Genomic DNA, 25,795 nt, shown 5'->3' with positions numbered 1-25,795 from the left:
ATCCCGCCATTCCTCTCTACACTGTGCCACTCTCTGCCATGTACCACCTGCCGTTTCTTTAATGTGGTCAATCCACCTTCTCAGTTGTCTCCCTCTTTTGCGCTTGCTGTACCTTGGGCACCAGTTAAGCAGTTTTTTGCTCCACTTTTCTGTACCTCTTGCGATGTGTCCCACCCATTTCTACTTTAGCTTCTTGATCGTTGTTGTAACATCTGTTACCTTAGTTATTTTCCTTAATACTGTAGTCTTTATTTTGTCTCTTCTTGTTTTCCCTATCATACATCGTTCCATCGCTCTTTGACACACCTGTAGCTTTGTATACTGCGCTTTAGTAGGCGCCCAAGTTTGTGATCCATATGTTAGTACAGGTAGTACACAAGTATTGAAGACCTTTCTTTTAATTACCATGCTTGTTTTCTTATTTTTCATGACTTCTTTAAGCGCCCAAAAGCTCTTCCATGCTTTTGCTATTCTTGTGTCGATTTCTTTTGTTGTTGAATCGGACATAGATATTGTCTGCCCGAGATACAAGTACTCATCTACGTATTCTATAATATTGTTATTTAACAGTACTTTTTCCTTTCTGGAATTCGTCATTACTTTGGTTTTCTCGGTATTCATTTTCAGACCGACCAACCTACTTTCTGTGTCAAGGTCTGTGACCATCTTCTCCAGTTCATCGCGTGTTGAGGCAAATAGAATTAGGTCGTCTGCAAACCTTAAGTGGTTCAATCTTTCGCCGTTTATCATTAGTCCGTATTTATAGTATATGTTTAATAACATCCATTAAATAGTGGAAAAGTACTGTTATTTTTGAGGTTTCTAATGTGATGTCGTAAATAATTACATTTTTTCCGCTTACATTGCAAACGCAGGCTGAACCCTACGAGTTTTATCAAAATAATGCACTAAGTATTGCACACATTGAAAAGGTCTACAGAAAAGTCCGTGATGGTATATGCCTATCTCTTACGGATAACCCACATTTTTATATACAACGTTCACAGATTTTCTGTAGTGTATTGTACCCGTGCCGAAGCCGGGGCGGGTCGCTAGTTTAATTTATTTATATCATCACGTCATCCCGAAAGGGTACATGGAGACCTCGGATCTTCACTTGCTAAGGTCCTCCCATACCTCTCTGGCTTCGCCCACTTTCATGACATTCACTATCGTCGTCGGTGATGGGTACTTTTAAGCTATCCCTTATTTAGTATATCCTGGATTTTATACAGGTGTTTACAACAAGGCCTACCCAAGACTCCACCATCCACGGTTGCCTTGTTAACCGCTTCTCATTCATCTGTTCTACATGGCCAAACACCCTTTCGTATCTTTCATTAGATCCTCTTTTAACCTCGCAACAACATTTATACAGCATTTATACTACTTACAACATTCTTCTGTTCCACCCAACATTTACTACCGAATTTTAACGTCGGGATAAGCACTCCCCTATGAACGGATAACTAGAAATCACTCGTCTTTCTATATCATTGTCATACGAGCGTCTAAGTGCGGAAACAGAGTTCACCTACCATACCATATCATCATTGTTATCCGAAGTTAACAAAAAGCCTTTATCCTCTGGATCGTCTTGAGATATGTAGCATACTGTAGCATGCTATCACCATTCATAATTATTCCACCTTAGTCACGAATTCTGTTGGATATCTTTACTCTAGAATTCTTAACGGCGCGAGTTCCATAAAAACTTTATGTACCTATAGGTTCTGAAGTCTTGACAAAATCTTCTATATACTTACCTCATTTTGCTTCCGTTCTACGATCTCCTTAGTAATTCCGATTTTTAAAGTATCTTTTGTCTATCTCCATGTCCATTTGTGTCCATGGGCGGCGGTATTACTAATTAACATCAGGTGAGCCGCCTGCCCGTTAGCCCCTTGTTCTATTAAAAAAAATCTCCACTTCCGTATACGACCCTTTATTTCGTTTTTAAGTTTTAAATGTGTCATATTAAAAATAGGTACTTAGTATATCGGTTAACCTCTGTCGTATGTATATATTACCTTGGTAAAGGTTGTAATTTATTGTTTGATGTTAACACAGAACAGCTGTCAAGAGGTTAGTTTCGATTGTCATATGTCATAATTTCTAATAAGTCTTACTCTGTGTGGTAAGTGGTTCCATTATTCTCAAATCCCAATTTCCATCTAAGAACAAGAACTAAAGGTTCATATTTATATTTAATATATAACTACAATTTGAAGGCTAGATTGAGCAAAACTTAAAGCAGAAACGATTAGATATTACTAGCTAATTATAATTATAAAGTTATACATGTTAACGATTAATAGTAACGATAAAAAATTGCGAAAATGCCGGTAGAGTTGAACAGCCTTACGGAAGGATGGTTGGAGCTAGAAAGTGATCCTGGCTTATTTACATTGTTACTAGAGGATTTTGGTGTTAAAGGAGTACAAGTTGAAGAAATCTATGATTTACACAAACCCTTGGAGAGTCCTGTATATGGTTTTATATTCCTGTTCCGATGGATAGAAGAACGTCGATCTAGGCGAAAATTTGTGGAACAAATTGAAAGCTTTGTCCGCGATGAAGAAACCATTAATAACATTTTCTTTGCTCAACAAATGGTTCCCAACAGTTGTGCATCTCATGCTCTCTTGTCTATATTATTAAACTGCCCAAACTTACATTTAGGGGAAACTCTGAGTAGATTAAAGGTAGGCAAATAAATTAAATATATTTGACATTCATTTATCAAATAAGTTTTCTTATTAGCTTCTTATTGAGTAAACAGTAATTGAAAGTATTTTTTTATTATCTCATGCAATTTCTATCTTTATACAATATCATTTTTTTACAAGCACCACACCATAGGCATGAACCCAGAAAACAAGGGTTGGGCAATAGGGAACACTCCAGAACTAGCGTGTGCTCACAATTCTCATGCCATTCCATTGGCACGTAAGAAAACTGATAAAAATGCTGGTGTTTCAACAGGAAGATTTACAGGTAAATTAATTTGAATAAAAGAAGCTGTCTTGCTTGGTACTGATGTTATTACCTTATATAATTGTGTCCTATAAGATCTTATGTGAGATGTATGAGTGCTAAAATAGATTTTTAGATTATCTTAAGATCTTTTTTTCATTTTCTTTATTTTAGGAGAAGCTTACCATTTTGTAAGCTTTGTGCCAATAAATGGCCATTTGTTTGAGCTTGATGGCCTAAAACCATACCCTATGGATCATGGTCCTTGGGCAGCTGATGAGGACTGGACAGAGAAATTTAGACGTGTGATGGTTGAAAGACTAGGGCGAGATGCTGGTGAACAAGTTCATGATATAAGGTGAAAAATGATAATACTATATAAATTTAAATTCTATAGAAATGCAGCTGAATTAACTTTTTAAAAAAAAAAAATTACAGATTTAATCTAATGGCTGTTGTACCAGATAGAAGAATTGTTCTCACACAGAAATTAGGTGCACTTGAGATGAATCAAAAAAGGATAAAAGAAGCTATTTCAAAGATTGGAAAACACTTAAGGCATTTACTCACTAAACCTCGAGATTATAATGGTAAATAAAACTTTTCAGCTATTTATAATAATGGATATGATTTATTTATTTGATGTGCCACATAAATATTCTTAAAGCATTTATGGTGCAGTAAGTTCTTTAAAAATAACTATTTATACAGTTTCAGAAGAGTCTATATCTCCAGACAAAGAGGATTCATCTAATGAAAATGGTCTACAAGTTTCTGAGGATGCAATAATAAATGCCTTAGATGCCATGGAGGCTCCTTCCTATGATATTGATTTCACACAGCCCATTATTATTGAAATTGGGGTTGTTGATAAACCACAACAGGATAAAAGTATAAGTTTAGGTAAATAATTTTCATCAATGAAATCACTAAAACAACTACCATAACCATATTTATATTTATTGTTTTTTTTATTTATTTAATCTGAATTATATTAGTTCATCCTCATTCAAATTACATTTATTTTTGTGTTTTTATTAAAACAAATTAATTTTTGTAAGAATTGTTTATAGTTAATTATACAAATTTTTTAGCTGAACCTGTAGAACAAAATGCAAACTTGAAGTTTTTTACAATTAATGGTGAGAATCAAATATTAACAAATGTAAGTTGAATTTTTTTTACAAAAGTATGCATTCAAGTGAAAATGTTAATAACTTAATTGATTTTAATGGACTTATAATAAATACATATCCCTGGTTAACAATTCCTAAGGAACTCCACCTAGCCCCTGAGCCTTGTTTACCTGAAAATTATATAAGTTTCTCCGATGACAAAAATGTTGTCTTAAACATTATTTATATACTTTATATAAAAATAATAGTATATATATTTTAAAATTTGCAGCTCCATCCAACATCAACGACAGCTCTCATCCGCAGTAATAACAAACCAATAATCCTTTGCTGTGAGGTTTCACCAGAACAGCCCTACAGATTTCGGAAGATCTTGCTCAGTCACTCGGAGCTCAATATGTTCCTGAACAGCATTGTCTCCGAGATGCAGTCGTGTCAGCTGGCTCTGAACGACGAAAATGATAAGCGGGATATGTATAAGGTATTCAAACGCCTCAAGATATTAACCATCATTAATATTTCAAATAGATTTCTTAAATTTAGAAATGTATTAAAGAAAAGCTGTGTAAAAAGGCTTACTATAAAGTTAGCGATTATCTAGTTGATAAAAGGGCCTGGGACTAATGCTGGGCAGGCTACTTCTAATTAATTTGCTATATTTATTTTAAATATTGTAGTGTACCGAGACTTTTACGCCGGCTTTTTCTCTCGGCCTACACCCTCTGTCTTCTTTGCCGAAGAGTAGGGATGCCAACAGGCTCGAATTTAATGACGTAGAATACGTGATACCTTGATGAACTTATGTTGCAAAACAAACAAACGTATTTTTTTTAAATTCAATTAAAATAAATCTAAATCGTTCAGGTGGACGACTGCCGTCGAACCCATAACTACGACGAATTCATCTGTACGTTCCTCTCAATGCTGGCGGAAAGGGGCGTTCTCGGGGAACTGGTGAGCGCTCAGCTGGAACGCGGTCGGTCTCCGAGGGTCCGACGCAGACGACCGAGGCCCCGCCCACGGGCGCGCCCGAGACCACGCCCTCGGACTAGGAAATAGTTTTGACGGAGGATAAGAGCGGGCCTCTAGATTCCTTCAAGCGTACAAGATCATCGGTCGGATGAATTGTGTGATTTTTAAGTGTAATAAAGCCTGACTTTAACAGTGTTTCGAAATAAAGCCACTTTATTTTGTGAAAATTAAGAATGCGCATCGATTACATTTGTATAAGATTAATCTTGCAGATTTTTACACATGCTATGTACCGTAATATTAAACGTTTGCATGTACATTTACAGTATTTTATTACAGTTTCCTTCGAGAAACAGTCAAGAAAGTTTGCCATGAATACGAGCTTCAGTGTATCGTATAGCTAGGATAATTAAAACAAGATTAATTTAAAAACGAATTTTATTAGAGTACCACGAACAGCGCTGTTCGTATTTACATGATCGTCATATTGTTAAAGAAATGTAACAACAACAAGATTATTGTAAGTTTAGGCACGTAACGACAACACCTTACAACTAGCCTCGGAACCAGCTCATCTAAGACCACTCAACTCCTCAACCTTCCGCTGACACTTCACGCTTCAACGGTCCAACCAACAACGCAGTTGGCAGAGTCTCAAACGCAAGAGAAACACATATTTAATTATAATAAAATAACAACCATTCGTGTAAACAAATTAAAATTAATAAAAAACAAAGCATTTTCCTTAATTGATGATCAATTTTGTGCTTTAAACACACACGAAGCATGAAATTCATTAAAAATTCTACATTTTGTTGTGATACATTACATTTGTCACAGCACACGAATATAATATTATAGACCGTTAATCGATTAATTTAACGTAGTAAAGCGTATCAAATACGGGCGAAAAGCTCCATCGCTTCGTTAAGGCGAGTCACTCGACGATTACACCATATCACAGACTAACAGAAATATTAATAAAAAAAAAACTTATTCTCACTACACGTATGGCACTAACTACGCTAATATCGGAACTAAACGAATCGTTAAGGCAGTATTTGTCTGGTGCTCGCCGCGAGATCACCCCACTCGGCGACAAAACTTTCATCGGTTACATTTCAATTACAATATAATCGATTCTCTACCAACTATCGGCATCCACACTTCCCCCAAAAACAAATACCATCGCTCGCTGATAACAATTTATTAATTACGTGTAATGATCCAAACTGGTGGCCGCAACACTACCCAAACATTAAGCTGTGACCTAATTTACTCGATGGCATCAATTTTAAGTTAGCATAATAGTAATGCCTGCTGTAAATTTTGCTTTCGCATCAGATAGGTGAGGTAAATAAAGTGGCATCGATGGATATAAAAAATTGTTATAGCAAAAAGAGGGTAGGACGCGGCCACGCGCCCACGGACGAGTGAATTTTTGGCATTAGCACCAGTACCGGGTAGCGTTACAGCGACGCGCACTTTCTCGGGATCACAACCGGAACTTATTGCTATTATCACTACATAAAATTGCACTACTGTGTTTCAGTGACTGCGAGGAGGCTATTGATGAACAGACCGAATCTAACGCCCGTGCATCGACACTATTGCACAATGCGATTTACAAAATAACACTTAATTATATTTGATCAAAATAATTTTCTCAAAATTTGTCTAACAAAAAATCTACATCAAACCTTAGCACACTATTCACTACGGCATACATTCATAGATAATAAGGAACAATATCGTCAATTGCTTGCGCTCGAGGACTCGAATTCATCTCCGTTAGATTCTTTTACTGTTCGTAAATACGGGAATCGATTAAAAACACCAAACGCCACCTTGCTCTAGGATGTTTGGCCAAAATTCATCAAAAATATAACTCAGTTGAGAAATGCGTTTATTTTGATTTACAAAAATATGTTTTTCAGATCGTACGGCACATTCAGTCGACAGTATTTTCAAGAGAAATGAAAATTTTCGCCTGCATGCGAATACTAATAACAATCACGAAGAGCTATCCACGGCGCCATACTTTCGCATTCACACCGCATATTAAAAAACAGTCGTTCCCTCACAATGGAACCCTATCAAACTTGAAATAGTACAAATTTCACCGAATAAACAAAACAAATATTGCACACTGATGATTTCAATCGATCGAACGAAACGTATGTCGTTTAAAATAGGACATTTTCATGTCCAAACTGCAAAATACAACAAACGGTAGTCGTGAAGTCGATGAATCTCGTCCCGACACATTGTATACAACAATTCGAGCCTCAAAGCAATATAAAATATAGAGTTAAAATTAATTGTGAACCACACTAATCGCAGTGTCCACCGTTATCCCACATCACCTACGGTAACTCAACTCGGATTACATAACATCGGTAAAGAACACGTTCCTATACATTAAAACCGAAATTGCCAGATTTTCAAGAATACCCTCAAACTTGTCATTTATATTTTAAAAGCTGAAACGGCTGCACTCTTTCCACTAAAGCACTACCAAATTGTTTACGTTAGGATAAAACGTATACATGATAATTGTATCCACAAAATGTGGTTTAAAAATTGTCAATCACGACTCTTATCACGAATAAGATTTGGAGTGGAGGACACAAATAAAATGGATTGAATACATAGACGCAGGGGGATCTCACCGAGCCGAGTTATTGCTACGAATGGCGATTCAACTGTCGGACGCCTTTGCCTCCGGAGTCTCATCGGCGAGCTCGTCCAGGCCCGGAATCGGCAGGTCCTTCAACTGCCTCTTCTCTATCTCTGCCTTGAACTGCTCGATTTCTTGAGGGCTGCAGTTCAATTTTGTGATTACTACTATTTCTGCTCAAGTTGGAGGTAGTACAAAAATTCAATTTAAACTTATGTGGTCTTCTACCAATGTAAGAGTAAAAATAATACTTAAGCTCCAAAATGATTCACACTTGTTTTTTTTATCTCATTTAGATTATTGTTTATATAATATAAATAAATACAAGAAGAATGCAAAAAACACTAAAAGTTATTAAACCTGTTATTAAAACTAGTTCCTGAAGAGAACGTTAAGATGTTAAGTGGTCCGATTTATTATATATTTTTGTATGGATTTCGTAAAGGTTAACTATTCCAATATTACATCGGGGCCGACGAAGCCGCTGGTCGAACGGAATGAAGACTCACCTGATCTGCACGAAGAGGATGCCGTTGATGAGGTTGAGCATGTCGATGACGGAGGCCATGGCCGGGGGCTGCACGTGCAGGGGCGGAGGGTGCGGGTGGGGGTGCTGGAGGGGCTTGAGCTCCGCCAGGCGCTTCTGCACCACCACGGCCTGCTGCGTGAGGTGGCGCAGGCACTCGGACGACTCGCGGGTCTTCTCGTGCTTCTCGCCCAGCTGCGCGAGTCGGTCGGTCAGAACGCGAACACTAGTTTAATCTCGTAGATCAAATCTCTCGCGGAACACTCACCAGAGTCTTGTAAATGGTGTAGGTCTCCTTCTCGTGCGCGAGAGCGGCCCTGAAGTCGGCCAAGCACGAGAGCGTGCGCGCCACGAGATGTCTGGCGACGGCCGCTTTGAGGGACTTGGCGCCGTGCGTCGCGTTCGTCACTCGCAGCGCGCGCTCCGCGAAGCGCAGCGAGAGCTCGTACTCGCCCACCGCGTGCAGGATTAGGGCGATGTTGCTCTGGGGCAGCGGAGACAGTTAAAACCATTATTTATTTATTTGGAAGCGTGATAGTTGCGTCAGTAAATAAGGCTATAATACTCACGTCGAGCAGAGCCATCTCCGGGTGGTTCTCTCCGCAGATGAGCAGGGCCAAATAACGAGCGCGGTAGAGCAACTTCAGGGCGGTGCTCACTTGCCCGTTCGCAAAGCAATACAAAGCCAGGTGGGACTGCAATTTCAAAAATTCATAAGTGATTGTAAAAACGAACAAAGTTATGTGAAGGAATATTAGATTCAAAAACATTTTAATATTTATTAAATTTGAACATCCTCCCTGCCTCAAATTAGTTTTAAAAGCCACTCACATATTCGGTGATGGTGTAAGGGTGATCGATCCCGTTGACCCGCTCCGACATCAGGACGGCCTTCTGCTGATAGGCCATGGCGTCCCTGTGTTCGCCGGTGACGTAGCAGAGTCTCGCGACCATACGAAGGCATTGCGCAATCTCCCCGTGCATGGCCCCGTACACGTTGTTGAGCAGGTTCAGGGCTTCGGCGATCAGCTCGTGGCCTTCGGACACGGCTCCGGCTTGGATCTTGTTCTGCCCGGTGGTGTAGAAGTTGTACGCGTCCGAGGCCTGTTTGAAGCAAAGAAAAGCTAGGAGTTGTCTTTGGATTTTTTACAGATAATACCCATGTATTGTCTATGATTGTATTTCCGAGAAAATACAAGAAATTAATATAGCTTCGCTTACTTTTACTGTCACGAGTGGGGGGGGGTTTTTTTGGATAAACTGCAATAAATCTGTAATACTGAACGACCCATACTTAAAAGAATAAAACATAATATTTTGTATAGAATTTACAGCCAGTAGAGATAATCATTTGTCAAATTATGAAAAAGAGAAACAAAACGAAGTGAGAACTGAAACTCACCCTGGGATTGATGTGCTTCACCACCGGGAATATGTTCATGATGTCTGCGGACGTGAAGGTTGTCTTGTTTTTGTTATCGAAGTCGTATTCTCTGAGCATTATCTGGAGACCCACTTTGAGGGCGAACGACCTGGAAGAGACAGAGATGAACAATTACTTAATTTGCATAAAGATCTCACCGAGACACTTTTCTATTACCAATTATGTGACATACCTGAGGAGTGATATTTTCTGGAATCCATATTTCTGTATGACCGCTTCCATGCTTTCGGCGTTTAATTCGAAACCCCAGTAGGCCTGTAAACAGATTAAATATTGAAACGGCGGTTAAGGAATAAAGAGAGATCGTCGCTATCGTGGCTAACCTTGAGCTCCTGCTGGATCTGCGCGAAGAGGTGCGCGGGGGTGAGGGCGTGCCAGTGCGGCGCCGGGGAGGGCGTGGTGGCGCGGTGGCGGTGGCGGGCGCGGCGCCGGGGACGGGTGGAGCGGGGGCAGGGGCAGTCGGGGGGCGAAAGCGCGGGGCTGGGGCAAGCCCCCACCAGGCAGTTCAGGAAGTGCGCCACGCACGCGCCCGTCGACATTGCCTCGCAGCCCTGTTAATGTGAATATTAATTATAACATATTGGAAAATGATAATTTAATCAATAAATTGGTGGATGTATCGTTTAAAGAGCACCATATCATAACAGACCTGCAGGTACGTGGTGTAAATGTGCTTGGCGGCGCGCAAGATGAGCTCGGCGAGGGCGATGGCGTGGAGGTAGGCCAGCGAGGCGTGGGGGCGAAGCGCCATCGTCACTCGGCCCAAGTAGCGCACGTTGATGCCGCGGGCGTGGAGGGCTTCCGTCAGCCCCGCTCCGTCCATGGGGGCCGAGGAGTGCTCCAGACACTCGCGCACCTGGAATCACACCATCAATGAACTGATGCCACTGTATCTTTTACCCATATTTTATGTCAAATATATAAAAAAAGTTTTATTATTCTCAAATGTTTAAAACAAATATAAAAACGTACAAATGCCGGTATCTGAGTCGTGAGGAGGAAAGCCGCAGCCTCCTTGACCAGATGTCGCTGCTTAGCGAGAAGTTCGGGCGTGGCCGCGTGTTTGATCCCCGCGGAATACACGTCGGGGTTGAACCGGACATCGAACTCGGATTCCTTGAGTGAGGCCACGGCGCGGGCAGCCGCCGCCACCACTGCACGGGATCTTTCACCGGCTAAAACGAATATTTTTCAAAATTCAAGGGCCTTTCATAAACTTACAATTAACATGTATGTATCAGCAATAGCAACTTGTGAAGATTCTTTTATTGCTATATTTTTTGATATTCTTGATTATTTATAGTAATTCGTATAATTATCTCGACAATTTAAAATGGAAGGGACCTACCAAGAGTATGAGTATGAAGTGGACTCAAGTAAAAATGAGTTTGATCAAGTCGTGATTATTATTTTAATGATATAAATATGCATGATGTTTTTTATCAAAACGTCCGTTATATCTTTTGAGTGAGCGAATTCAGTCTTCTATAACTGTCTAAAACATTTAAAAACAATTGACAAGCAAAATACTATTCCTTCAACTTAAAATTACCGAAAGGACGAATTAATACTGATTTCATTCAATTTATCCAGTATTTGTCAATACGGGGAAAAGATATCAAACTATAGAGAGTCGACCGGATATGTCAAGGTGAGAAATATAACAATAAAAGACATAGAATCTTTAAAAAAGATAAAAATAACACAACTTACAGTCACTCTCCTGCTTGTCCCCACCCGAAAACGAATCGGTAATACTTTCAACAATCTTCTTCGCGACATCTGTATCGATCTCCGACAAAGTCTCATCCAGCAACTCTTCACTCTCCTTTTCCTTCTCCTCCTTTTCTGCCTTCTCTACCTTTTCCTCTTTCTTTTTCTTGTCCTTCTTCTTCTCCTTCTCTTGACCCTTGCCATCTTTTTTCTCAGTCTCATTCTCTTTCTTATCAGCGTTAGCCTCGATTGACTTTTGTTCGGTCGCTTTGCGTTTCGCACTCAGCTGTTGCAAGTGGAACGCCGCGTAACGAATGAACATAAAGTAACGAGCCCTGAAAATCACAAGTTATTTTAGTTCACTCACAAAAGATTGCCAATACACACATTAAAATTCTAGTTTTAATCTGACAGGCTGAAAATTGGTAAAATACGGAAGACAAAGGTTAAAAGGAGAATATACTAAAAGATACTCACTCGACAAAACTATCAACTAACTCCTGTCTGAGGCAACAGAGTTTGTGCTTGTGAATTATTGGGAAGCCCATGGATTTGATATCTTCTCTCAGCTCATCATCGTCCACTGCAAAGGTTAAGGATAAATGAGCTTCACTTGGACCTTTAAATTTAAATAGCATAACCTTTTTAGGTTTGGGCCTCAGATTTCTGTATCTGTTCACCGATCATTTCTAATAGGCAAGTATCAACCTTCTTTCACTGACACTCGCCGTCATCTTTTTGTGTTTAATTCAAGTCGGTTGTCTTACGATGTTTTCTTTTGCCGTACAAGCAATCGACCCTACGACCCCATAGGCAAACACTGCTATTCTATAGACGTTTTGCCGTATCTAAATACAAAGATACGTACACTGCAAGAAGTTGACGTCAGGCGGGAACGTCCTCAGCAGGTCGAGGATGTAGTGTCGCCCGTCGTTCCCGATGATGCCTTTGCACTCCACGCTCGAGCAGAGCTCCACCGTGTCGCCGTTGGCGCTGATCACCGAGTGCGGCATGATCTTCAGCTGCTGCCCGGCTTTGCTCAGCTATTACAAGGTTATTATATATTTAATGCCTGTACCGCAATATGCGTGATTTTAAATATTTTTTTTATATAGAAAAGGTAAACGGGCAGGAAGCTCGCCTGAGGTCGAGTTATACCGACGCTCATGGACGCTCACATAGCCATAAGAATCGCAAGTGCGTTGCCGGCTTTTTAAGAATTGGTACCCTCTTTTCTTGACCAAAACTGGAGAAGATTTTTAAAATCTTTAGATTTTTAAAGTCTTAGCAACGACAACAAATCCCATAAAAAACTTAGTGATGACAATTTGTAATAATAATATTTAATAGAATTAAAATACAATCGAGGCATAGTTTTGTTATAATTTAAGGTCCAAAATAAAAACTCACCAATTCCATATACTTCGGGTGCGACAGAACCGTCGTCCCGAAGTCGATGCTGCCGTAGACCACACTCTGCTCTTGCTCCTTCTCCAGAATACCGGGAATGATGGACTGCGCCGTCACCCTGTAGCCTCGGTAGTCCACCACCACAGTGCCCAACGTGTGGAGGCCGTTGGTGTCCACGGCGCTGTATACGCGGACTCCTTGCAGGTCATTACGCTGTAAAGTTCAATACATTTTATATATACGCAAGTAAGGCTATTTACCAAACTCACCAAGAGGGCAAAGGCTCATTTATATCAATGGCACGTTGCTCACTGAATATTATTTGGTTTAATATTATATAAGTTTGAAGTAGTTTATACTCATTAAAAACATACATATTACGAAATGAGAAAAATGCATCTTCCAAAATAATTCCCTGGTCGAAAGGGGAACTTTTTTGGAAGATGCACTACCAATAACAAACTTTGAGCCAATGTCTACCCAGTCGGTGCCAAAGTTCTGTCATAAATGGAAATAATGATAAAAACAAAAGTACTGATCAGTTTTTAATGAGTGATATATAAATTTATAGTCACTAATTAATGAATATAAATAGTATTAAATTATTCGAAAAGACCTCCTCTATTTTTAATACAGGCCCTTAAGCGCCGCGGCCAATCGTCCATGGCAACGCAATAACAGCTAATCGATTTTCTTTCAATGTCCACTCCATCGTGAAAAATTACGGAATGTGATTGTTTTTTGTTTTAAAACAATAGTCAAACATTCAAAAATAGAATGAAATATTTTTTTTTTAAATCATGTTCGAAATTTAAAAATAATGTGCCAGGCACAGAACTTTGGGACTACGTAGTTCGTTAGTGATAGTAGTTTTTTTTATTTAAGTTTAGTTTAAGACACCTACCGGCGCAACAAAGGCGGCCGCGTCTCCTCCGAGGTCCTTATAATGATCACGAACGTCGAATCCGAGGGAGAAGAATATATTGTTCCATATGAACATTTGCATCTTCGGCTCTTCCCCCGGGTTGATGGCCATCACGTTACCGTCCACAACCGCCATCGCCCCTCGAGTGGCTGCAGCCACGAAGTCGCTGTGCACCTAAACAAATATACCGTTAACTAACATGTAAGAACACTAAACTATATGTTTAGAATAAGATATTTAAACAAAACCGACTCATTGGTATCTCTATCTGTAATCTAGGAAAATGTTATCTATGGAACTGAATGAAATGAATGGAGTTAGTATAGAGATTTCTGGCTTTATCCCGGTACGAACCTTGAAAATGGCCCGTTCCCGAAGTAATCTCTCGGGAAGAGTGGCGCGAGGCAATTCGCGTGTCGTTTGCAGCTCTTCGTTCCAATCGCGAGTCTGCCCCGGGATGTGCTCTTCGTATCCCAGTTTGGAAGAGAACGCTACACACACGAAAACCGAAAGATCAAACACATGTCACACACATGTACAAGTATTGCAATTAGAATAGTAATTATTAGTACATTTAGTTAGCAAAAAAATAGTATAACGGAAGAAAGCGTTAAAATAAGGAAAACCGTTAAAATAAAGCGTGAAACATCTTGATTGTTGTCTAATTAAAAATGAAGATTGTAAGGAAATCATTTTATATTAAGTTCAAATTCAAAAATCATTTATTCATGTAGGTAACATAATGTACACTTATGAACGTCAAACTTTTACACAACGTTTGTAAGGAGCTGCAACCATTACACCATGTTCCATATTATGACATCTTTATTTTTAACTAACTAATAATTTTTAGGATAACGTGTAAGATTATGGATTAGTTCATGCCATATGTGCCTAAACTAAGTTCTCTTTTTATTTTTATTTTCTTTACAACAGATAAACCTCCTGCAAAGGAGCAGGAGGTTCATCTGATGTTAAGACATTCAATGCCAGAGGGCTCGCTAGCACACTGCCGGCCTTTGATGAGTTGGCACGCTCTTTTCGTGAAGGTCCCCCAAGTCTAATTGGTTTATTTGAAGAGTATTAAGTATTAAGGGCTCAGTCGTGGAACAGCGGAGGTCGAGGTGATACGGATGGAATTTCATATTCTGTCTCAGGTTATTAATCTTAACAACTCGTGTTTAATATTTTTTTAAATAAATATTTTAGTTATATGAAATTATAATTTAAAACCGATAAATGTTAATAACAGTAAACACATATTTCCATAAAGATTGTATTTTTGAATCGTATTTAATTCTATTCAGAATTACAGTTAAACCATAAAATATTTTCCATTGAACTACTTTCAAAGTCCGGTGAACATGCACCGGACCTTAACGATCCTAGGTTAATTATACATAGTCATTTAAATAATGGCAAGAGTCATTTAATTGCGCCTCATTATGACGGTATCATTTCATGATTATATTTTTTATGGAATAATAATTGTATCAATATTACTTTACTTTTATACCGACCATTAATATGTTAATAAAAAATAGCCTGCACTATCAGTTACGTAGCTTGGGATAGATAAAAATGTAATTAAATAATAAAGTTTTTATAAAAACTGTTATGAAAATGAGCTAAGATCTAAATGTGATTATTTAAACAACAAACGGCCAAGAGGCTCGCCAGATACATGGACACTAAATGTCAGAGGGCTCGCGAGTGCGTTGGCGGCATTTTAAAGTAACTACAGTCAAAACCGTTAACGACGACATCGTTTAGATCAACATATAGTATATTGACCAAAATCAAAGCTTCCTGCTGTATTCTATTACATCATATTATAAAAAAACAGATTTTGTTAATGTGGAAAAATAATAATTATGAGTACATTAATCACACATTCAATAATAAGTTATGTTAAGTTATTGGTTTTTTAATAACAATGTTTGACTATTATGACTATCGGTTTTTACGACCAAATATGAGTAGTTACTTCGATTATAACAGATTTTGACTGTATATAAATATTAATTACTTTTTCGGATTTTAAGATCCTCATTATTTGCTGTAATGAGTAGAGGTTTGTTTTTATGAAAGTCACCTTAACACAGCAATGCAGTATTTAACGCAATAAAGGCGTTATTTCAAGTGCTCTGTCTTGTCAATCTGTATCTCACTCCATTGCAAATTATGTAATTTGTGGTCAAAGTACTCACTATCTTCGGCACGGATGGCGTCTACGGTGTGGTCGAGCATGGGCGACGCCCATTGGTACACTTGATAGGGCGTGGCCACCCTCTCGAATGGGTGCTTTTGCATACGCTTCTTCTGAACGAGGGCGAAGTTCCTCTTGAACGCCGGAGACACGATGTTGAGCAGCTCAATGAGGGAGTGGCACAGCAGGGACGGCGTGGACGGACGCGGGTTGAACACTTCTTCGGTGGATCTGGAACGCACGTTGCACATAATGGTATCTCAAAATCCAAAATGTTTTACCAAATTTATTATTAAGACAACTCAATATAATACAAATTCTTCTTTAATAGACTTCCAGAATGTGTAATGCATCCTTTTAGGAATCTTTCTCTTTATATATATATATATATATATATATGTATATATATATAAACTTTAGTTATATTGCACTATTTAATTTTACAATAGCTTATACCTACTATTTACCATAGTGTAAAAATAATAATTACTGGTTTAAGTAGAATCCCCTGGGACAGGCTGTGATGTGGAACTGCCTGTCTTCGAGGGTCATCACATGGAGATAGAGCAGATCTCCACACATCTTCCTAGGACCCGGAGGGGGATTCCATCCTGACGTTGTCAGAACCTATATAATAATAAAAAAGTCATTGATAATCTTGAAATTCCTTAACTGTTTAAGTCATTTATATAAAGTTTACAAATTCTTTTTCTACTTCCTAAAACCCAAAACAATCTATGGATGACAATACTTTCAGGCACTTTCATACAATCTTTTGTACATGGGTCCTACCTTAAGGCACTGCGGAGCTTTGTTTTCCTTACTGAGTCCGGGATGCAAAGGCAGTAAGGGCCTCTCAGTTGAACCTGGCATTATATAGTCTGGAGGCGTACAGTCTACACTTTCAGGCCGAGATTTCTTCTTTTCTGCAATTGCAATTACTTTATTTAATTTAATTTCTTAATTAGATTTCTTCCAGTATCTTTTTAATACAAATAGACAGACATCAAATTGTTTATTACCAATATTTACTCGTTATGTTCTATAGAATTAGTAGTATAGTTATTAGAAAAATCATGAATTGTAAATAGGTTCATAGTAGGATCATGTTTACAAAACTGTACCTAAAATATCTCCCTGAGTGACAACATTTAAAAATGCCAAAGAACTGCATTCCTGGCCAGCATAAGAATCCACATAGTCTATGGACTTCAATAGATCTCTCACGTGGCGAACATGGATTCGAGCCTCGCGCATTGTATACGGTTCTTCCACGACCTAAAACGCAATATACATGATGAATCTCATCACCAAGTTCAGAAAATCCATCAATCAAAAAATCAGCAAGAAGCGTTAAATTAATTCATTATTTTGCCATCTGAGCCACTTTATGCGGTCTAATAATTTTAAAGTATAACTCTCAAATTCTATTTTAATGTCATCATAACAATTTCTCTTGATTGCAATGTTACTATTATTATTAGCCATAAGTAACTTTTCATTATCATGATATTACCCTTAAAAGTATGAACCCCAAAATGGATTGATGAAGGCAAACATTCTGCGATATATTTTAATAACCAGCGACAACATTTTCGACAAAAACTTTAAGACACTATAAAAGATTTCCTTAATATTTTATTCTTAAAATTAAATACGAATTTCATTTTCTGAAAAATTAGTCACCTTAATAACAGAACCATCCTTCAAGCCTTCAATATTTTTCAATTCAGCGAAATTATCCAACGTGACGCCATCTAATTGAAGCGAAAAGCAGGTGCGATGGCATGTATCTTCTCGATCCATTAAGACTTGGTGGATTTCTTGCACCAGCTCCATACTGGACACCTGAAAGTTAAATTTTAATGGTTATTAGTTGAAATGTTATATACAGAAAATACGTACCGTTAGAGTATTAACATACCTGAATATCAAGCGGTTCAGCGCCAGGGCTCATAATTTTAACAGTGAAACCCATATCTTGAATAAACACCACCTCTGCATCTCCTTTCTTCTCATCGCCATCTTCACTTGGTGACGATTCTCTTTCCTTTTCGCCGTTAACCATTTTTTGCGCTTCACCATTGTCTTTATCTGTACCCGCTTTTACGTCTTTATCTTTTTTGTCACTTCCACATTTTTCAGATGGTTCATTTCCCGAATTGCCGAGTGCGCTATCGACTTCTTTTTTAATACCATTTTCTGAATGGTTTTGCACTACATCCGATATAACATTATCTTTCGACTTACTAGAATTAGTTTCATCCAAATCACTGTTAGAAATACCATTAGAAACTATTTTAGTATTATTATTGCTAATATCACAATGTGGATTATTTTGTGTTCCATTTGTTATTGGTTCTTTGGTACCTAATTTATCTTTTTTACAAATATTATCATTTGATATTGTCTTCTCGCCATTGACTTTGGTCGCATCATGGGAATCTCCTTGTGTTGGTTTCTCGTTCTTGCTTTTAGATTTCTGGCATTCTAGAGAAAGGACGTATATTAAACCATTTGTATATTTATGTGGGGTATCCCTATTCTCGTTTAAAAATATTTTCTTATTCTAAATTTGTGTATATGATGATATTAAAAGCATTAAAAATATAAACATACACATCGGCAGGCTCAGCTGGAAACTTTGAAATTTATTTATTAATAAATAGCGTGAATTTTAACAGACCTTCATTATTCGGGAATTGTAAAGGTGCATTACTGGAAGTAGGTGACAGGGCTTTTTTAGTGGCGGCGGCATAGGACACCCGTGGGGTTGCAACTCCACCTCCCTCATCATCGGCACGACCATTCGGCGTGTTGGCGTGACCATTACTGCATACAGCCTTCGTGCTTGACTCCTTGGTCATTTTTGTTGACTGCTTTTCAGATTTATCTGTTGAGAAAAAGATGGTTCAAAATAACGCTGCGATATATATATATATATATATATGGTCGTTTAACGCCTAATCATTACGTCGTCGTGAATATCACAATACATAAAAAAACAGTGACATAAGATGAGATGTCACGTAATTAGCAAATAAATGTTATAGGAACTGGAAGACTCAAACAGGCTTATCTTTAATTAATTTATATTAAATTAGATAAAAAATGACCAAACAATATAAAATTGATATGTTTAAAAACCAAAAAATTACCGCCAACTAAATAAAGTTGTAGTTAACTTGGTAGCTACAATGTTCGATCAAACGATTGTACTGCTCATAGCCGCATGCATACATATGAATATTAATGGTCGGTTCATAATACGCATGGGTAATGGGTGCCTTAGGGAAATCGAACACGCACGTCTCGTCCCGTGACTACTGAACACGTGGTCTGCGCTGGCGCAACGCCAACTATCTCCAGCGGAGAGTCAATAATAGACGGCAACGAGATGCCGCCAACAATAGACGCTACACAAACTAAACTAACATTAGTTTAGACTTGTTATAGAATATATTTTATTTAAACCAATTGTAACCTCATGCTTAGTCGGTAGGTACATATTTGTGTATTTCTATGTTTCATTATAAAACTTATATTTTACTTAATTCTTAAACCACTTAAGATTGTAATAAAACAAAAAGAAAAGACATAAATTCATGATAAAGCTCATCGCAGACGTTATATTTCATATGGAAATTTCAAGCTGGTCAAAGTACAATGTTCTGTTATCAAGTGGAACAAGATATTATGGTATGAAGACAAGTATTTAGCGCAATGATTATTTGCGTAACATAACGACTCGCCCAACCATACACCAGAGACGTTACGATACATGAAGACCCCTATCACATAATACCTCAAGGATGTGTGTGTGACCTATATCAGCCTGCAGTTTCGTAGGTGTGTATGATAAGACTAAAACAAACGAATTCTTATTAAGATAATTATACAGCATAAAGTACAAATTTTTAAACTGCGTAAGTGACACACTGATAAAGCTCCGGAAAGATACGAGCTGAAATGTTGATTTTATCTGTGTTGCCTTTACCAAACAAGATAAGAGGCAAGACGCCTGCGCCTCGAGATACCTACTAAATCAAAATTTTCGATAAACAGCCGTTGACACGGTTTTTTCTAGCGTGTGAACGCTATCTATCAGCGTACATTTTAAAATAATATGAGTTCGTGGCACGTCAAGCTCCTCGTTTCTGACTTTGAGCCTCTACGTCTGTTTCCTTCTTATAGTCGAGTCGACAGATTTCCAAATTATTTTAGTCTGACAGAAAAACAATCCGTTGGGCGAACATCGCATTTGGCTCTTTGATTGAAAGTCTTCGTCTGGCAGGCAACAGCGTATTAATATTTTTACTTGTAATAAAATAGCGATGTTTTCCACCTATATCTTACCGCATCTAGACCGCAAAATTATAATACAGTATCTTTAGATTAAGATAACTTGTGTTGTAGAGGTTATGATGAAGTTCACAGAAGACATAATGCAAGCATTGACGTCAAAACACGAGCCATTGATTTAAAATTTAGATAAACAGCAATTGTCGACTACGACGGGCTGAACAAGAGACCAATCAATGAATTATGCAAGAGAAACGACTATTGTCACGCAGCGACGAACACAGAAAACTTAACCTCTAACAACTTATGGAAAATTATTCCCTTGACCTTTCATTTGGAATCTTCGAAGAATTGCACTATGCATATTATGATTTACTTAAATTGCTTAGAACTATTTTTCGGTAGTACAATTTTGACACGACTGACATTTTGAATAACTCATTGCTGATGACATATTGATTTAATTATAATAATCATCGATTTCATTTAAGTTTCTAATGCTGTCTTTTTCTGAACCAAACCTATAATATGCAACAGATCCAGTATAATTCATTGTCCGCGGAAGTTGGAATAATGTTTAGTTTAAGAACTAGATATAGATAAATACGTTTGACGAGTATTTATAATTGGGTGTATTGTGCAACCGTACAAGTCATTTATCGCTTACGCCTAGCAGCATCAACAATGACTACAACAAATTTATATTATACCAACTCATTGATACATGATGTGCTGGTTACTAATAACATCTCCTGTAAACAAATTCTGAAACGCTACGCTAAGGTCATTGCTGCAATAATGCATGGCAACTAACTGAATCATGTTACGTAATAATACATTGGCTGTTAGCCGACGCTTGTATTTAAAAGTAAATTCAACGCAATTATATCGAATGAATGAAACTTTTCAAGTTCACATATCTTTTGTTAAAATCTCTTCGGGTTTACAAAGTATTAAACTAGATTTCCTAGTACACTTTATACTAAAAAATTTGTAAACCCATTATCCTGAAAATAATTTTTTGTAAATTAAAAAAAGGGACGGAATATTTTGCATTACAGAAACATAGATAACGCTACAGCGCGAGATGAGGAACTTCAATGTATAGTAATAAATACATTGCGAGAAAGTCGAGAGAGTATTAACTATGATATGAAACAAACTGAGAGATTTAGACCAAACCTGCATTTCATTAACTTTCAAAAAGTCTTCAATTTTTCTAAACATTTGTTAAATCGTTCATATTTGATAGATCTATCAAGACACCCTCGTTTAGGTGATATAATATTAAAAAAAATTGTGTAATTTACAACGCACAAAACTCTATGACCGCATTTAACACTCAAGTAATTTTTATTGATAACATCCTCTTCCGGTGAACTATGGGTGGTTGAACGATTAAAAACCCCACTAAAGCGTTAAATGTGTCTAGTGCGATAGAGTTTTCCTTTGGAGACTTCAGGAAACTTGAAACGAAGACGCTCTTAATAAACCTAAACACAGTGAACTCTTTTTAGGTCAGTTTAAAATACAAAATGTGGATTTTCTATTCAATTAGTGTATCACGACGCGGGTCCATTAGCACATGAATTGTAAATATTACAATATATAAGTACATAGGAGTTGACATTTATCCTATAATTTAAAAATTGCAATAGTCTATAATTATTATGAAATTGAGTACATACAAAACAAAGAGCAGAAATATTAAATTTTATTTTTCCTTCTAACTAATACATCTTCTGCCACTAGATAATCAAATCGATTCAGCCATTTAAGCACATATCGAATGGCATTCAGAAATAGGTTTTGATTAAAATATTTAATGAATGTATGTTGTCTACGTGCTACGATGTTCTTTACATATTGCAGCAATGTTTCCATGTGAGAAAAAAACAACCTGCCTTGATACAGTTTTTTATCATTACAAAAAATAAATCACACCTTATCAGTTTCGACTTATCGTTCAGTATCAATCAAGAACCAGTAATAAGTCAGCAAGTGACCTACAAAGTAGCCATTAAAAAGTAATAACTTTGTTCTTTACTATCATCATGGCCGTCGTTTGCAAGTACCAAGGACTACTTTTATAAAGCATCAATCAATTTGATTTCCGATGAAAAATTAATGTAAAAATATATCGAAAAGAAAAATTACAAATCATGCGCAGAAATGTATCCGTAAATATTACGAAAGGCTTTTGGGATACACATATTTAAAATTATCAGTAGGTATGTTGACAAAATAACAGGTTTCCAACCGCTTCCCCGCTATTTACGTAAATCATTATGGATTCTAGGGAATGTCAAGTAGTGACTCAAAATCGTCAAATAGTCTTATAACAATAAATTGCATACAATTCTTGAATGTTTTTTAGGTCTTTGCTTAAAAAACTACCAAATAATAATGATACTTGGAATTTGTACAAAATATGTGTGCAATAAGGTCCCGCACCACAACAGTCGAGGATATTGTGAAATTTATATAAAAAGAAACATGAAATAGGACTCAATAAAAAAGACACATTAAACTAAACTAGCGAGAAAACATCAGGCTTCCTTCGGTATTCGTCAATCACACTGTACAAAAAACATCATATGACTGTTACAAGAAAACGTATGTTACCAAGGATTAAGTATTGTAATAGAAATATGTATACTATGGTATTTAAAAATACACGCGTCCGACCATGGAAAAAAGACGATTCGGGGACAAAAAAAGTTGGGGCATTTTTTTCGTACAGCCGTGTCATCGTCGTCAATCACGTGGCACTTGCTACTTATTACTATAATACATACTAAACTACTAGTAACAATATCGTTTAGCTTATTATTATTAGAACAGATTGGCTAAATTAATACAATAATGCTACAATACATTTTAGACAAAATACAATTTAATGTGTCATAAGATTATTTGCTTAATTTTGGAAACACTATATAATGATTTTCATGTTTCTGTTGCTTTATGAATAGCCTGGTGGACAGTATTCAAGTGTACATTACTGAAGTAAAATTGCACTGGAAGAATGGATCAATTTTTAGTTGCATTCTTTGTAATTAATCAAAGATCACTAGATCATTGACAACACCGATTGGCAAGGTAATCAGCTGTCAATTAAAACTATGTTAATATTAGAACATGATTCTTAATAAATATTGTAATTTTAAAACCAACAATTAGCCAGTATAACTTTTACTTTTTTTATCTTGATATAATATATTGAATGAAATTAACTAAGTACTAAACAAAAAATTCTTACTGTACTTTCACGTATAACATGTGTGTTATAATACTTTATTCTACTGAAACTATATTAACATACCTAATGAAGAATAATTTTATATGAAAATTATCCTCCTGGTATGTGATTAATTTAGTTTCCCTATAAGAGCTTTTAGTTGTGTCCCTGTATGTGTTAAAACTGTATATTGATGACTAATGTAGTAGATAAAGATATTTTTTCTGACCAAGTATATAATATAAAAGTATGGGACATATTTAGTAGAAGTCACAGAAATATAATTTTACCTCCACATGATGGACACATGTTTAATATCTCATTAGGATCAAACAAAAAATAATGTCAGGCAACACATGATGAATTACTTTTGATTTTGTTGTTTATGAAATTGTATACATTAATTTCAGATAGAAATTTAAAATAAAAGTATTTAACAAGAAATCATGTGTTTCACATTTTTATAAAATATGTGACTTTACCACCACAATTATGCAAAGCACAATTAGGTACAAAATTTCATCAAATCTGGAGATATATATTTCTTTTTTTTATGTTCATAAGTGTACATTATGTTACCTACATGAATAAATAAGTTTGAGTTTGAATTTATAAAATCTATCTAAATGTAGGACAAGGTAAAACCTATACTACACCTAGAAAATCTATTTTATGTATAAGATTATTAATTTTTCCTTTTTAATTAATTTCATTGAGATTAAGAAAATGATAATGGTCATGTATGCTCCAAATAAGTGTTACATAAATAGTTAAGATAACCCTGTCCCAAAGAGCAACTATTCAGAATGGTTGAATATTATTACTGATCAATTTATGCACTACACATGTTGTTTCTGTATCTATAAAATTGATAATTTCATAAAATATTTGGCTAACCAATGCATGTAATCTAGACACATCTAATTGAACAGTATGTATTTAAAAAATTTTTTTTAGGAAATTCTAACTAGACACTTATCAGTTAAAACACCAATAAGATTTAAACTAAAAAACATCACCCTAAACACCAAATTAACTTAATATTATATATAAGACACACACATCCTTCCCAATACAATTTCTTCCAGTCCTCTCTGTATGACCTCTGATCTTTGAGTAGCTATTAGAAATTATTTCTGAGCTTCAAGAGCTCTTTCTACATATAGTTTATTACATATTAGATTACAACAAAAAAAATCGGAATGTAGAATTTTACATTACCTTTAGCAATATAGATTAATGTTGTGTAATGTTGGAAAAAAAAATTGTAAATCATGGCGTATCTTAATAATAAAAAAAAAAATATTTTTTTGGGAAATTCACATCTTATTGAAGTTACCGCAATAAAAATCTATGTTTTTAATTAAGGACTACAATTGCAAATAATTTTTTTATCGTTTTATCACATGTGTACAAGTCACATGACTTATAATATAATTGAAATCCTTGTACGTTAGTATTTAAGAATAAAATTAACTTAGTACCTTAGAGCGATGTTACATAACTTGGGAAGAGAGAAAACTTTACCTTTGTTCACATTCTCGGCAGCACTTTTACCGTTCACTTTGTTATTAACTGGACATTTTTTCACTTTAAGAGAGGCAAGTCTCGAAGCATTGTCGTCATTCACTTCACCACCAAGAGCCATAACAACACGAGGAATTAATCCGGCATCGACTGTCCGCGACCAGACTCAGCTGCAAGAGCACATGCGGAACAGATAAAGCTCAATTTCGCTTAACAAAATTTTATTTTTCTAGATCAACTGTTCAAACATCTACTGTTGTGTCAGATATAAAATGACACATTATCTGCGAAATCCAGATGATTATAATCGACGTATAGCTTATACAGATAATAAAAGCTTGATCTTCCATCCGGAACCGATGACAGACAAGCGACATAATTACCTATATATATATATAATTCTATCTTGAGAGATATTACCCAATATTTTAATTTTAAAATATTTATCATTACGAAAAAGATGTTAAAAGTCGACATTTGTCGACGGTTGCGCCGTAAAAAATGGATTACTTAAACTAATCTCAGTTAAACTTTTGAACTTCAAAAATTTTAAGATTATTATTAAATCATATTTATTATAACTTTCAAAAACGGCTTCCTTGTTTAATGCTCAAAAAGTTTGCCCGTATCTGTATAGAATCTCAATTCTCACTATTAACAATGTGTTTGCACCTTAGACATGACACACCTTATATTAGTAGCTTTTTTCGATATAAAGATGGTGAAAGAAAATA

The 25,795-nt window shown here is 36.5% G+C and overlaps 2 protein-coding genes across 4 annotated transcripts; one reads left to right on the top strand and one right to left on the bottom strand.

The window, feature by feature from the left end:
• Positions 1-2,127: 2,127 nt before the first annotated feature.
• LOC110992389 (ubiquitin carboxyl-terminal hydrolase calypso) lies at positions 2,128-5,403 on the top strand. Of its 2 annotated transcripts, none has more exons than XM_022258193.2 (8): positions 2,128-2,705; positions 2,850-2,997; positions 3,151-3,334; positions 3,415-3,566; positions 3,694-3,879; positions 4,071-4,141; positions 4,384-4,593; positions 4,977-5,403. In XM_022258193.2, the coding sequence occupies exons 1-8, from the start codon at positions 2,340-2,342 to the stop codon at positions 5,169-5,171; spliced, it is 1,512 nt and encodes a 503-aa protein (XP_022113885.2). In that variant the 5' UTR covers positions 2,128-2,339; the 3' UTR covers positions 5,172-5,403. The 2 variants fall into 2 exon arrangements, with proteins under 2 accessions (XP_022113885.2, XP_022113884.2); XM_022258192.2 differs by having other exon boundaries at positions 2,129-2,705; positions 3,688-3,879.
• Positions 5,404-5,504: 101 nt separating this feature from the next.
• Positions 5,505-25,314, bottom strand: LOC110992387 (clustered mitochondria protein homolog). 2 transcript variants are annotated; one of them, XM_022258190.2, is made up of 24 exons: positions 25,062-25,314; positions 18,678-18,884; positions 17,916-18,481; positions 17,678-17,839; positions 17,116-17,269; positions 16,784-16,917; positions 16,482-16,618; positions 15,993-16,222; positions 14,137-14,273; positions 13,762-13,956; positions 12,858-13,070; positions 12,316-12,490; positions 11,925-12,030; positions 11,448-11,782; positions 10,707-10,909; positions 10,384-10,590; positions 10,058-10,285; positions 9,907-9,989; positions 9,693-9,822; positions 9,122-9,394; positions 8,860-8,985; positions 8,559-8,774; positions 8,274-8,485; positions 5,505-7,906 (listed from the first exon to the last, which is right to left on the bottom strand). In XM_022258190.2, the coding sequence occupies exons 1-24, from the start codon at positions 25,180-25,182 to the stop codon at positions 7,786-7,788; spliced, it is 4,671 nt and encodes a 1,556-aa protein (XP_022113882.2). In that variant the 5' UTR covers positions 25,183-25,314; the 3' UTR covers positions 5,505-7,785. The 2 variants fall into 2 exon arrangements, with proteins under 2 accessions (XP_022113882.2, XP_022113883.2); XM_022258191.2 differs by lacking the exon at positions 25,062-25,314 and adding an exon at positions 19,150-19,173.
• Between the last annotated feature and the right edge of the window lie 481 nt (positions 25,315-25,795).

The sequence above is a fragment of the Pieris rapae genome, chromosome 14, assembly GCF_905147795.1.
Source record: "Pieris rapae chromosome 14, ilPieRapa1.1, whole genome shotgun sequence".
NCBI classification, from domain to species: Eukaryota; Metazoa; Arthropoda; class Insecta; order Lepidoptera; family Pieridae; genus Pieris; species Pieris rapae.
Note: the sequence above shows the minus strand (reverse complement) of the source record. Positions and strands in the feature narration are given on the sequence as shown.